This window comes from Mobula birostris, chromosome X (assembly GCF_030028105.1).
Source record: "Mobula birostris isolate sMobBir1 chromosome X, sMobBir1.hap1, whole genome shotgun sequence".
Classification (NCBI taxonomy): Eukaryota; Metazoa; Chordata; class Chondrichthyes; order Myliobatiformes; family Myliobatidae; genus Mobula; species Mobula birostris.
In genome coordinates, this window is record NC_092402.1 from 63236662 (window position 1) to 63249996 (window position 13335).

Genomic DNA, 13335 nt, shown 5'->3' on the forward strand with positions numbered 1-13335 from the left:
GCCCTTATACTTCCTCCCTCTCTACCATTCAGGGCCCCAGACAGTCCTTCCAGGTGAGGCGACACCTCACCTGTGAATCGACTGGGGTGATATACTGCGTCCGGTGCTCCCGATGCGGCTTTCTATTGGCGAGACCCAACGCAGACTGGGAGACCATTTCGCTGAACACCTACGCTCTGTCCGCCAGAGAAAGCAGGATCCCCAGTGGCCACACATTTTAATTCCACGTCCCATTCCCATTCTGACATGTCTATCCACGGCCTCCTCCACTGTAAAGATGAAGCCACACTCAGGCTGGAGGAACAACACCTTATATTCTGTCTGGGTAGCCTCCAACCTGATGGCATGAACATTGACTTCTCTAACTTTTGTTAATGCCCCACCTCCCCTTCATCTGTTATTAATTAATTATTTCTCTCTCTCTCTCTTTTTTCTCCCTCTGTCCCTCTCACTATAACTCCTAGCCCATCCTCTGGGCTCCGCTCCCCCTTTCTTTCTCCCTAGGCCTCCCATCCCATGATCCTCTCCCTTCTCCAGCCTGGTACCCCTTTTGCCAATCACCTGTCCAGCTCTTGGCTCCATCCGTCCTCCTCCTGTCTTCTCCTATCATTTTGGATCTCCCCCTCCCCTTCCCACTTTCAAATCTCTTACTAGCCCTTCTTTCAGTTAGTTCTGACGAAGGGTCTCGGCCCAAAACATCGACTGTACTTCTTCCTATAGATGCTGCCTGGCCTGCTGCATTCACCAGCATTTTTTATCTGTGTAAAAGGCCACTCTTAGTAAAGCACTTCATGTATAATTTATGGTTGAAGGAAGTCCTCTTCATCATTCTGATGATGACTCTGAGTCTGTGACCCCCTTTCACTCTTTGTATGATTTGAGCAAATGCAAATAAATTTTGTTATACTGGGGTGGTCCGAATTGCACACAATTCTTTGAACGTTTCTTGTACGCATAATGCTGAGAATAATTACCTTTCTAAATCTAATTCAGCTAGCTACCCACTACCACTGAAACAAGACTGCAATGAGTCAGCACATCATTAAACTCAGCATTTCTCACCGTTTTACCTAATTAATGCCATTTTATGCTCTAATTCATTTTTAACACATAGTTTAAGGCTGAATGCAGTACAAAAAACCCATGGGATACCATTGTATCCCACTCATAGTATTGGCCATAACTCACCCCTTGCTCTGTTACTTGTAAGTCATCACGTCAGGAATAAATCATATCCCGTGGGTCTTCCAAATCCATCTGTATGTTCTCCCCCCCCCCCCACCGCCTCGCCCGCCCCCCCACACACACACACGAGAAGCTTTTTCCTTCAGAGTGGCAATATTTATATAGAAAATTCTGCAAAGCTGCCTAATGAATAATACCTGCCAGCAAGTGTTCATTCAGGATGTGAATAATCAGTGCCATTATTGTTTTCAGCTCTTGCATTTCACTGCTACATCACTCATGTGTGGCACCATCACTCCTTCATTTCTTATCCCTACATGATCTTACCCCTCTTGAGTTCTGTAATCCACTCAAGCTCTAGAAACCTCTGACAAATCTGCCCTCCTCTAATTTAGGCTCCATGGCCTGATCTTTCTTCTTTGTGAGGGGCTGGTTGTTGGCCTTTATTTCCCATTCTTTCAAGACTCCAGCATTCAGCTGCTCAAGGACCAGGAGCAGACTCTCCTCCAACCCAACAACAAAATGTTTCCATATCAATCACTTGAGAGTTTAGAATTTTTTGTTGATATTCAAAAAGAAATGAAGGCCCATTTACTCATTTGCACACAACACCATAGGAGCATAAGACATAGGAGCAGAATTAGGCCATTTGGCCCATTGAGTCTGCTCCACCATTCAATCACAGCTGATTGATTTTCCCCATTCTTCTGCAGTCTTCATGCCCTGACCAATCAAGAATCTATCAACCTCTACCTTAAATATTCCCAATGACCTGGCCTCCACAGCTGCCTGTGGCAATGAATTACGCAGATTTGCCATTCTCTGGCAGAAGAAATTCCTCCTCATCTCTGTTATCAAAGGATGGCCCTCTATTCTGAGACTGTGTCCTCTGGTCTAAGACTCTTTCACCATTGGAAACATACTCTCCACATCCACTCTATGAAGACCTTTCACCATTCAAAAAATTTCAATTTGATCACCCCTCATTCTTTGAATTCTAGTGAATATAGGCCTAGAGCCATCAAATGCACTTCATATGTCAAGCTGTTTAATCGTGGAATCATTTTAGTGAACCTCCTTTGAACCCTCTCAGTTTCAGCACATCCTTTCTAAAATAAGGGGCACAAAACCACTCACAATACTCCGAGTGAGGCCTCACCAGTGTTTCATAAAGTCTCAACATGACATCCTTGTTGTTATATTCTAGAATACCTCCACCTTGTTGGGTGGTATTTTGGACAGACAATCAAAAGGGTGCACAATGTTTACAAAATTCTCTTCTCCTACCGACCCTCTGGAACCCCAGATGGAACCAGACAGCCAGGCTCTCACACATTCAGGAGGTCTCCCACCCTGCAGTGGTTTTGTTCTGGCAGAGATGGATTGCTTAGTGATGGGAGGAATGCCAATGGTGCAAAAGCAGGGAGATTCTGGGTTCCAGTGGCGCAGTGAGGGATGGGGAACAAGAGGTCAGAAGGCAGCAGGCTTGGCAATCAGCAAGCCACTCTACTAATCCTGCGCAATACAATAAGTGGACGAATGTGGAGGATTGCACTTTTATGACAGCTCATCTTATAGTAGAATTAGAGCTCCAATTTAAATCTCATTTTGCCATTGCCAACAAGGCAGATATTAGTAGACTTTGCGGCAGATGAAGTTGATTTAATGTGTGATGTAATGCCGGTTGAGATTGTGAATGGCAATGATGTAATTAAAAAGGAGATGGCAGCTGGCTTGGATGACCTCAGTCTGGCTGCAGCCCACTAGACGGACACCACATTCACCCGGGTGTGATGCAATGTCAGTAAAAATCAGACTCATACAAAAGCTTCCTGATTTACAATAATTATCTCTAACATTTACAAGTGATCTTAATGCATTTGCTGTGAGTATATCGCAAGTTTTACAGCACAAACATTGTTAGTCATTAAAGCAACACACATCAAAGTTGCTGGTGAACGCAGCAGGCCAGGCAGCATCTGTAGGAAGAGGTGCAGTCGACGTTTCAGGCCGAGACCCTTCGTCAGGATGTTAGTCATTGTTGCTGGGTAGGTGACTTCTGCTTTATTCTTCTATTTTGGCATTGGATGTCAGAGGCAACAAAACCAGTATTAATTGTTCATCCAATATTGCCACGAGCAGCCACTACATTCCCACAGTGCAGAATTCCAAGATTCTGACCCAGCACTGATGAAGGAATGGCAATTTATTTCCCAGTCAGGATGGGGTGGGTGATTGGAGGAGAACCTGTAGTTGATGGTGCTCCCATGTGCCTGTTGTCCTTGGCGGTAGTCATCACATGTATGGAGGTGCTGTCAGAGTAGCCTGGGCAAGTAATTGTTGGCATTTTGCAGACAGTACATAGCAGTCACCACTTGGGGGTGGGGGTTGAATACTTAGTGTGGTGGATAAGATGCCAATCAAGTGGGCTTCTTCGTTCAGTGTGGTACGGGGCGTCTTGAACGAAATAAGTGGAGAAAGCAGCTCGTGGCTGAAAATATTCAGGGTACTATTTCATTGAATGATGTACTGGGGCAATGGAGTTGCTCTGGCAGCAATTGTTAAGATGATTATTAAAATGGTATGAGTCTGTAAAAGCAAAAGTTGTTGAGTTTAATATTGGAGGTTTGTTTTCTTTCTAAACTAAATGTAATTATAATTTCAGACTAATTGTAATGAATGGGATTGAAATGGTGAATTCAATTCGTAGGCAAATTTGAAGCCAATTATGGCTGTCATCTGCATTGCCTCAGGGAGGGTATGTACTAAAATGAATATGGACATCACAGTGAAATGATTAAGAGTTCCCTAAACCTCCAGGTGTTTTTATCTTCCTCAACTACCACTTCAAAATCACAAGGCGTATGGCTGCCATCCATTATTTTTCCATTGATGATCCAGATCTTCATCGGGACTGAAAGAGTAGAAAGGAAATAGTCAGTATAAAGAGGTGAGGGTGACAGGTGAAGCAAGAATTGGCAGGTGGTAGGTGGATCCAGGTGAGTAGGGGTGATTGGCAGATGAAGGAGGGCAGAGTGGAGATAGTGACAGGGACTGGGAGGTAACAAAGGGCTGCAGATGGTGGGGTCTGATAGCAGAGGAAGGTGGAGCATGGAACCAAATAAGGGAGGTGTAGGCTGGGACCAGTAGACTTCCCAGGCAAAACATGAGGTCCAGGGTGGTCTACAGCCCGACAGGATGAACATTGAATTCTCCAACTTCAGGTAAACCACCACCCCTCTGTCACTTTTCTCTCTCTTCCTGACCTACCCAGTTCCTCTTACGCCTGCCCCTGCCTCCATCACCCTGTTCCTTTCCCCTCCACCACCCACACACCCCTCCCACTGGGTCCCTTCCTCCCACTGTTCCCATCTGCCCTCCCCCATCTCCATTATTTGGTTCCATATTCCACCAGACTCTGCTATCAGATCCCACCATCTGCAGCCTTGTGTCACCTCTTACTTCTCAGCCTCTGTCACTATCTCCACTCTCCCCTCCTCCATCTGCCTATTTACCCTCCTCACCTGGATATAGCTATCACCTGCCACCCCTTACCCTCACCTTTTTATACTGGCTATTTCCCTTCTTGGGTGGCGGGGTGGAGATACATCTCTACCAAAGGAGGTGTAAGGCGCTCCTTCCTTCCACTAGACTGCAGGTCACCCTTGGGCAAGGTGTAGCACCTGCTTAACCCCCTGATCAGAGTCACAATGAAGCCATAGGAGCAGGTGGTGGATGGTCGTACAAGCAGACAGTGCATATCACAAGTTCTGGTTGTGCGACCACTGGTGCCAGACAATCTCTGAAAGGTAACACACACAAATTGCTGGAGGAAGTCAGCAGGCCAGGCAGCATCTGTGGAAATGAGTAAACAGTTGACATTTCAAGACGAGAATCTCAGGAAGGATCTCAGCCCGAAAAATCAGCTGTTTACTCTTTTCCATAGATGCTGCCTGGCCTGCTGAGTTCCTCCAGCATTTTGTGTGTGTTACTTTGGATTTCCAGCATCTGCAGATTTTCTCGTGCTTGTGAATTTCTGAAGACTATTGATAATGGTGGGGGTCACCCATCTTGTAAAGACACTGCCTAGAAGAAGGCAATGGTAAACAACTTCTGTAGAAAAATTTGTCAAGAACAATCATGGTCAAAGACCGTGATCACTCACGTCATACAACACAGCACATAATGATGATGGTGATGATTTCCCATCTACTCTTTCAGTCCAAATGAAGGGTCTTAACCCAAAACATCAACTGCCCATTTCCTTCCACAGTTGCTGCCTGACCTGCTAAGTTCCTCCAGCATTAATTTGATACTTTTAATTAAACCCAGATTGAATTAACTATTTGAATGCAGGTTATTTACAGCAGTCCCACCACTAAACCCTTTGGCATACATTACCTCCTTGTATTCGGTTGTGACTTGCTTCAGCTGTATTATTTGTTCTCACTTCATCTAATTTCTTAACCGTTCGCAGGGTATTACACATTTAAGCGCAAATGATCTCCCTTCACATTAAAATGGAATCCCTAAGGAAAGAGGGAAAAGGGATATCCAACGAACACGCAGAGGGGAGATGACAAGGCTTAAATTAGACGATGGGGACACTCCTGGTCCATCTTCGAGAAACTGGCTCAGTACAGAAGACGATGGAGACAGAAGGGCATTGATGGCCTCTGCTCTACTGGGAGGTAAGGGCCCAACAAGAAGACAAACATCTTCACATGGGATTTTGTCAAACACCTTTTGGTTCCCCAAAGTCCTTCTTGATTGTTGCTTCCTGAAAGAAGCCAAGAAGACTTTTCACCTTCTGAATGAAGCTATGTTGTCAACTGTCATTGTTGTACAGTTACATGGCTGGCTTGATGGGTTGTACTCTAACTCAGAGTTATGAGTTTAATTCTTAATGCAGAGCTTTGGGTAATCTCTTGTTTGATAACTCAGTGCAGTTACACACTATTAGAAATGGTGCCTTTTGGATTTGACATTAAACTGAGGCCATCCCTGCTTCTCAGGTGGCTGTAAAAGATTCTGCGGCATTCAAGGACTGAGAAGCTATCTCTGGCGTTGGAGCCAAGATTATTCTTTCACTTCTAAGAACAGATTATTTGGTCACCATCAATTTGCTAAATGTGGAATCTTGCTGTGCACACTTTATTCCCCTCGTTTTTTCCAGTAGTGATCACACTCTGAACGTGCCTGATTCACCGTGAAATATTCTGGAGCACCCTGAGGAGAAAGACTAACTTTCAGAGCAAGCTTTCCTTCTCAACTATAATTGGCTGCTGTGTTTTTGCACCCATTTTTAAGTAAGTCTGCAATCTTTGCTTGGTTTTGATCATTTGGACTTGCAAAGGGGTGAGTCAAGCTGTGAAAATGACTGCAATTTGTTTGTGGCATTCATTTAGTGCAATATAATAATTTACTTTTAGAAATCAGACAATTAAATCATAACTTCATGAACTTTCAAACTCCAGCACTAAAAGCATGAAGAGAGTTGGAATGCTTGATTGTCATTGATTGCAATTTAAAGTCAGTTCCTTCTCAAATATCACAAAGGCTAAATTGAACATTTAAGCATTGATTGATTTATAGATCTGGTTAATGTCTTTGTGCAGAGGCAGAATTAACTCAAATTAAGATATGAACTCCTGGTCAAGCCTTAAAGTTGGAAATCCAGTTGGAAAACTTGTCAGATGGACCAGAATTCTAAGGTGGGTAGTCAAATAACAGGCATGTCAGCAATGGATAAGCATACTGATCAGCCTTAATATTAAGTATAATAAACTTCTACAGATGGACTGTTGTCACTCAACCCTGGAACATCTGGACAGTGAAGATGCATACATCAGGATGCTCTACATTGACTATAGCTCGGCATTCAATATCATCATCCCCTCAGAACTAATCAATAAGCTTCAAGACCTTGGCCTCAATACCTTCTTGTGCAATTGGATCCTCGATTTCCTCACTTGCAGACCCCAGTCAGTTCAGATTGGCAAAAACATCTCCTCCATGATCTCTATCAGCACAGGTTGTATACTTAGCCCGCACCCCCCAGCCCCGCTCTACTCACTTTACACTTATGACCGTGTGGCTAAGCACAACTCCAATGCCATATTTAAGTTTGCTGATGACACCACTGCCCACTGGCTGAATCAAAGCGGGTGACAAATCAGCATATAGGAGGGAGATTGAAAACCTGGCTGAATGGTGCCACAACAACAACCACCTCTCACGCAGTGTTAGCAAGACCAAGGAGCTGATCATTGATCTTAGGGGAAGGACACCAGAGGTCCATAAGCCAGTCCTCAATGGGGGAATCAGAGGTGGAGAAGGTCAGCAACTTTAAATTCCTCTGCATTATCATTTCAGAGGATCTATCCTGGGTGCAGCACGTATTTGCCATTACAAACAAAGCACGACAGTGCCTCCACTTTCTTAGAAGTTTGCGAATATTCAGCATGTCATTTAAAAATTTGTCAAACTTACATAGATGTGTAGTGGAGAGTATACTGACAGGTTGCATCACAGCCTGGTATGGAAACACCAATGCCCTTGAATGGAAAATCCTACAAAAAGTAGTGAATACGGCCCAGTCCATCACGGGTAAAACCCTCCCCACCACTGAGCACATCTACAAGGAGCACTGTTACAGGAAGTCAGTATCCATCATCAAGAACTCCCACTATCCAGGCCAGGCTCCCTTCTCACTGCTTCTCGAGTTAAAGGAGCATTAGGACCCACAGCTCCAGGTTCAGGAACAGTTATTACCCCTCAACCATCAGGGTCTTGAACCAAAGGGGAAAACTTCATTCACCCCAGCACTGAACTGTTACCACAACCTATGGACACACTTATATGGACTCTTCACCTAATGTTCTTGATATTCATTGCTCTTTATTTATTATTATTAGTTTTTTTTTCTTTTTGTATTTGTAGTTTGTTGTCTTTTGCACACCGGTTGTTTGTCTGTCTTGTGTGTAATTTTTCATTTATTCTATTGTGTTTCTTTATATTTACTGTGAATGCTCATAAGAAAATGAATCGCAGGGTATGATATGGTGACGTAGATGTACTTTGATAATGAATTTCCTTTGTACTTTGAATTTTGAAGGTTTCCTGACTGGTTGCATCATTGCCTAGCATGGCAATTCAAACACACAAGGATACAGTGGGCTGCAGAGGGTAGTGGACACAGCCGGGTCCATCATTGCCATCGCCCTCCACAGCATTGACAGCATCTACAGGAGGTGCTACTTCAAGGAGGTGGCACCTATCACCAAAGATCCCTACAATCCAGACTATGCCATCTTCTCACTGCTACTGTCAGGCAGGAGGTACAGAAGCCTGAAGTCCCACAGCACCAGTTCATGCAGCCTGCACAACCCTGATCCTACCTCAGCAATGAAACACTACAGCCCTTGAATAAAAAACCCTCAAACAGTATTGGATACATCTCAATCCATCAGTGGCAAAGTCGTCCCCAGCATTGAACACATCTACACAGAACATTGTCACAGGAAAGCAGTCCCCACCATCCAGGCGAGGCTTTCTTCTCACTGTTGCCATCAGGAAGAAAGTATAGGAGCATTAGGACTCACACCACCAGGTTCAGGAACAGTTATTACTCCTCGATCATCAGGCTCTTGAACCAGAGGGGAAAACTTCACTCACCCCATCACTGAACTGTTCCCACAACGCATGGACTCACTTTCAAGGACTCTTCATCTCATGTTCTTGATATTTATTGCTTACTTATTTATTATTATTTATTTTTGTATTTGCACAGTCTTTGTACATTGATTGTTCGCCCCGTTAGGTGCAGTGTTTCATTGATTCTATCGTGTTTCTTGTATTTACTGTGAATGCCCGCAAGAAAAAGAATCTCAGGTTGTATATGGTGACATATATGTACTGTGATAATAAATTTACTTTGAACTTTGTGACCATCTCTTCCAGTACTGTGGACTTGTCTCGGATTTGAGTTTTGATGAAGGGTCTTGGTCCAAAACATCGACTGTTTTTTCCCTTCCATGGATGCTGCCTGACCTGCTGAGTTCCTCCAGCATTTTGTGTTCGTTACTCTGGATTTCCAGCATCTGCAGAATCTCTTGTGTCTCTGGTTTATGCTTTTTTTTCCCTATGACTGTATTGTTTTGTGCATTCTTTTTCTTCACTTGTCTTGCATAATTTATGTTCTGTGTGTTGTCTGTACCTACATGCCTGTGATGCTGCTGCAAGCAGGTCTTTTCATTGTACCTGAGCATGTGACAATGCACTCGACTTGACAGTCACCATTGGGACAACTGTCACTGAACGATTTACCTACTGCAAGCATTAAGCACCACACTGAAGTGTTTAGAATATGGTTGCCATGGGATCACTTCTCCTGACAATGGATGTACCTAGGGTTTGGCATATTGTGGTAGTAATGGATGAGTACACCCCTGTTTAAGTACCTGATGCATCTTCCTGACACTTCAACGGTTTGCCTTTATTTTGCATGGTTGCTTCCAAGGCAAGTCTCACAGCAACCTTTCCAGGGGTAGGAAATGAATCTTTTGGTGCTTAGACTCAAGAGACCATTCCAAATGGATTACACATTTCTGCACAGCACTTTGACATCTCACCTGTGGCCTCACCAAGTCACGCTCAGTCAGGGGTATGCACACAGGAGAACAGCATTGATCTTGGTTGTGTGCCAAGTGTAGGTCTGTCTTCCATTTATCAGTAGCAGGGAACCATAACTCAACCTGCCCTCATCCCCCTTTCATGTGCATTTCCCTTGGGGTCACTGACTCACTCGGCAAACTAGTATTTGGAACATCAGTGATTCGATTCAGCTTTGTCTAGATAAACAATGCAAGTTATGCCTGTTTCTGGTCCATAAACCTGTGTCCTGCCTGGGTGGTGCACTTACCAACTGAGCCACCAGAGCCCCTGCAGTTGCTTTGATAGAATTGCAATTAATTTACAACACAGCCATGACATTCAGCTCAATTACCCCCTAGTCAATAATGTGCCCCCTCCTCATTTATCCCCTTCCAATACGGTTGACTTTTAAATGCCCTCTGAAATATCCTAGCAAGCCATTAACTTCAAGAGCAATTAAGGACTAGCAGGAAGTACCCAGATCCTGAGAAATTACTGAATAATTTTTTAAAAATCCACTACTTATTCATTTAGAGATACAGCATGGTAAAAAGCTCTTCTGGCCTGATGCTGCCCAATTACAATCATGTGACCAACTTGGACTGTGGGAGGAAACCGGAGCACCCGGAGAAAACCCATGTGCTCCTGGGGAGAACAGGCAAACTCCTTACAGGCAGTGGCGGAATTGAACCTGGCTTGCTGGTGTTGTAATAATGTTACACTAACCACTGTGCTAACATGCCGAACTTTCTCATGCTTTCTCTTAAGCACAGAAGGTCTTACATTCTCCATTTAATAAGACTAGTGCAAAATAACTTATAAGAGCTTACCTCATACACGTAGTCAAAAAGTTCCAGGATTGTCAGAAGACTTGCACCAATGAATAATCCCATTTGACCTCCAATGTCACCTTTGAACATAAAATCATAGGAGATTTTGATTAGTGCAGCGAACTGGCAGTGTAATCTTGTTCCACATACTAAATAAATAGCTTGCTTAAAGCTTGTCACCTTTTCTCAATATACAGTGGCTGCTCTTGGAGTGCCTGTCATAAATAAAGAACATCATACAGCACTATTACCTATCTGTGAAAGCACTCTTCCCCCTTCCACTTACTAGTATCGACCAAGGCAGGATGTTCTAACAGAATGCCTTTGGAGTACAATTTGTCCAGGTTAGCAATATAATGCTGGCTTCCCTTCTTTTACCAGTTATGTTTACTTTCAGTGACCACAACATTGGGTGTGTGTGAATCCGAGCCCAAACAATCCTGACGAAGGGTCTCAGCCCGAAACGTCGACTGTACCTCTTCCTAGAGATGCTGCCTGGCCTGCTGCATTCACCAGCAACTTTGATGTGTTTTGCCCAAATAATACACAACCTGGTCAAAGTTAATGGCAAGACTGATTACTAAGAGTTTTAAAGCATTGCTACTCGGTCACCAAGGTGGTGCAGTTTACTTGTGTAACACATCATCAACAGAAAGGACCTGGGACAATCAACCAGGAAGAAGACTTATGAGAGAATATTTCATATAACACATATGGAGGCCATTCAGACCATCCCATCTATGCCAGCTCTCAGAGCAGTCTTACCAATCCCCGTCCCATTTATCTCTTGTAACCTATTCTCCCTCACAAATCCATTGATTTCTCCTGCTAATTCTCCTACCACTCAGGACTAATTCTCAGTAGCCAGTTAACCTACCAACTCGCATGTCTTTGGAATGTGGGAGAAAACCCACACAGTCACAGGGAGAATGTGCAAACTCCACAGAGACAACTTTCGGGGGTCAGAAATGAACCTGGGTCTTTGGAGTTGTGAGGCAGCGACTCTACCAGTTGTGCCACTGGTCTACTGGTCAGGCATAATAAAAGAAAAGAGCAGGAATATTACCTCCCCACGGCTGTCCTAAGTACCTTTGAACTGAGGTAATGAAACGGCTTCAAAGGCCAGTCTAAGTACAGGTGGCACATTTCCATCTCTGGAAGATGTTCATGAACTAGATGCATTTTACCACAATCCAGTGGTTTCACAATCCATCCTGACCAATGCTAACTTTCAATACTAGATTATCTGGATTAAGTTTCCCATCTGCAGTCTCCATTCTTAGTGTTAATCAAGTATTAGAATCACTGATAGATTCCTTAAGGTTGTTATAGCCAAGGTGGGGGAGGGGGGTAGTAGGGATAAGCTCCCAATGGCAAGGGTCTCAAGTCTCAACTGGATAACCAAGTCCAGTTCCTAGCTTTCACATGCGGCTTAGCTACTAAACCTGGAACTGTTTCTACTGACAGGAGAAGGGGCAAAGGCGGGTTACAGGCGCCTTAAAACTAGTTACTTCAGGCAGATGGGACTTGTCAGCCATTGTTGGCAGCTCATCTAGGAAAACGAAAACTCTTATCTCAAACCTCTGCTGTCTCACGGCTATACACACTCATGAGGGAAGCTTCGGGAGTAAACCCAGAGGAAAAATCCGGAGCTGGAGTCCCTAAGGCAGTCCTACGTTGAGTTCAACGTTGACTGGCAACCCCTGCAATGCCGCAGGTACCAAACTGTATCGGTCTCTGCTGTTCCTTTGGATTCATCAGCTGCGTGGAGAGGGGAAGCTGGCTGCATGGGCAACAGCTTGCTCTCCTTATCGTACTGCCCAGGATTGCGCATCACATAGACAGCTGGGATGCCACATCCATGGTCAACCCTAACCAACGGAGGGTCTCAGAGAACCATTGATAACCGTTTCCCACTCACTGAGTGCAGGTTTCAAACAGCAAGAGCACAGTGGGGAGCAGGAGGGGAAGAGTCACAAGAACACAGCGCTCTGCAACAACTTCTAAAGGCTTGAAGGATCAACAGATACTTTTACCGTTAAAATCTAGCTCAATGCTAGGTGGTGTCAATGCCTTCTTTGAGGAAATCTCAACTGTTGGATCCTAGTATTACCTACATCTTGAATCCTGAGTCCAACATTTCTGTGATACACTAGCCAGGGTGGCAGGGCCGTGGAGTCCTTATACAAAATGATATGACAACTCAGCACAGAAGAATGCCATATGGCCCATTGTGCCTGTTCTGACTCACTTTTCTTCAATGATTTCCCCTTCAAGCCTTTATCTTTCCTTCTGCTTCTACCATTTTCAGCCACTGGGCCCCATATAATGACAATCAGCATAGAAAGAAAATAATTCTCCTCATCGCACCCTTGGCTCCTCTGGCTTGGTCCTTGAGCGTGCTTGCTACTTTAGTAGTAGCGAACTTTCAGTACGTCATCAACCTTTCCATTTATTACTCTGATATGCAGTCTAATTAAGATAGCATTTGGCTTTCATCCTGTGCCTGATTGGAATGTTAACTTTACGACCAAACCCAAGAGTCATAAAAAAAATAAATCTCAAACATTATGCTGATAATTGGGAGCTTCTGAACTGTAGTTCTTCTATGAAAAATATTTGCACTCAATAACACTCCTGTTAATAGGTTCCAACTGCCCTTCAG

General features: G+C 44.1%; 1 protein-coding gene across 2 annotated transcripts in view; it reads right to left on the reverse strand.

Moving 5' to 3' along the window:
- The window catches only part of asic1b (acid-sensing (proton-gated) ion channel 1b), a 928708-nt gene that overhangs the window by 8212 nt on the left and 907161 nt on the right, over positions 1-13335 (reverse strand). For both annotated transcript variants that reach the window (XM_072248709.1, XM_072248708.1), the window contains exon 8: positions 10671-10750. In XM_072248709.1, the coding sequence (XP_072104810.1) occupies positions 10671-10750 (80 nt within the window). The remainder of the gene's footprint in view (positions 1-10670; positions 10751-13335) is intronic.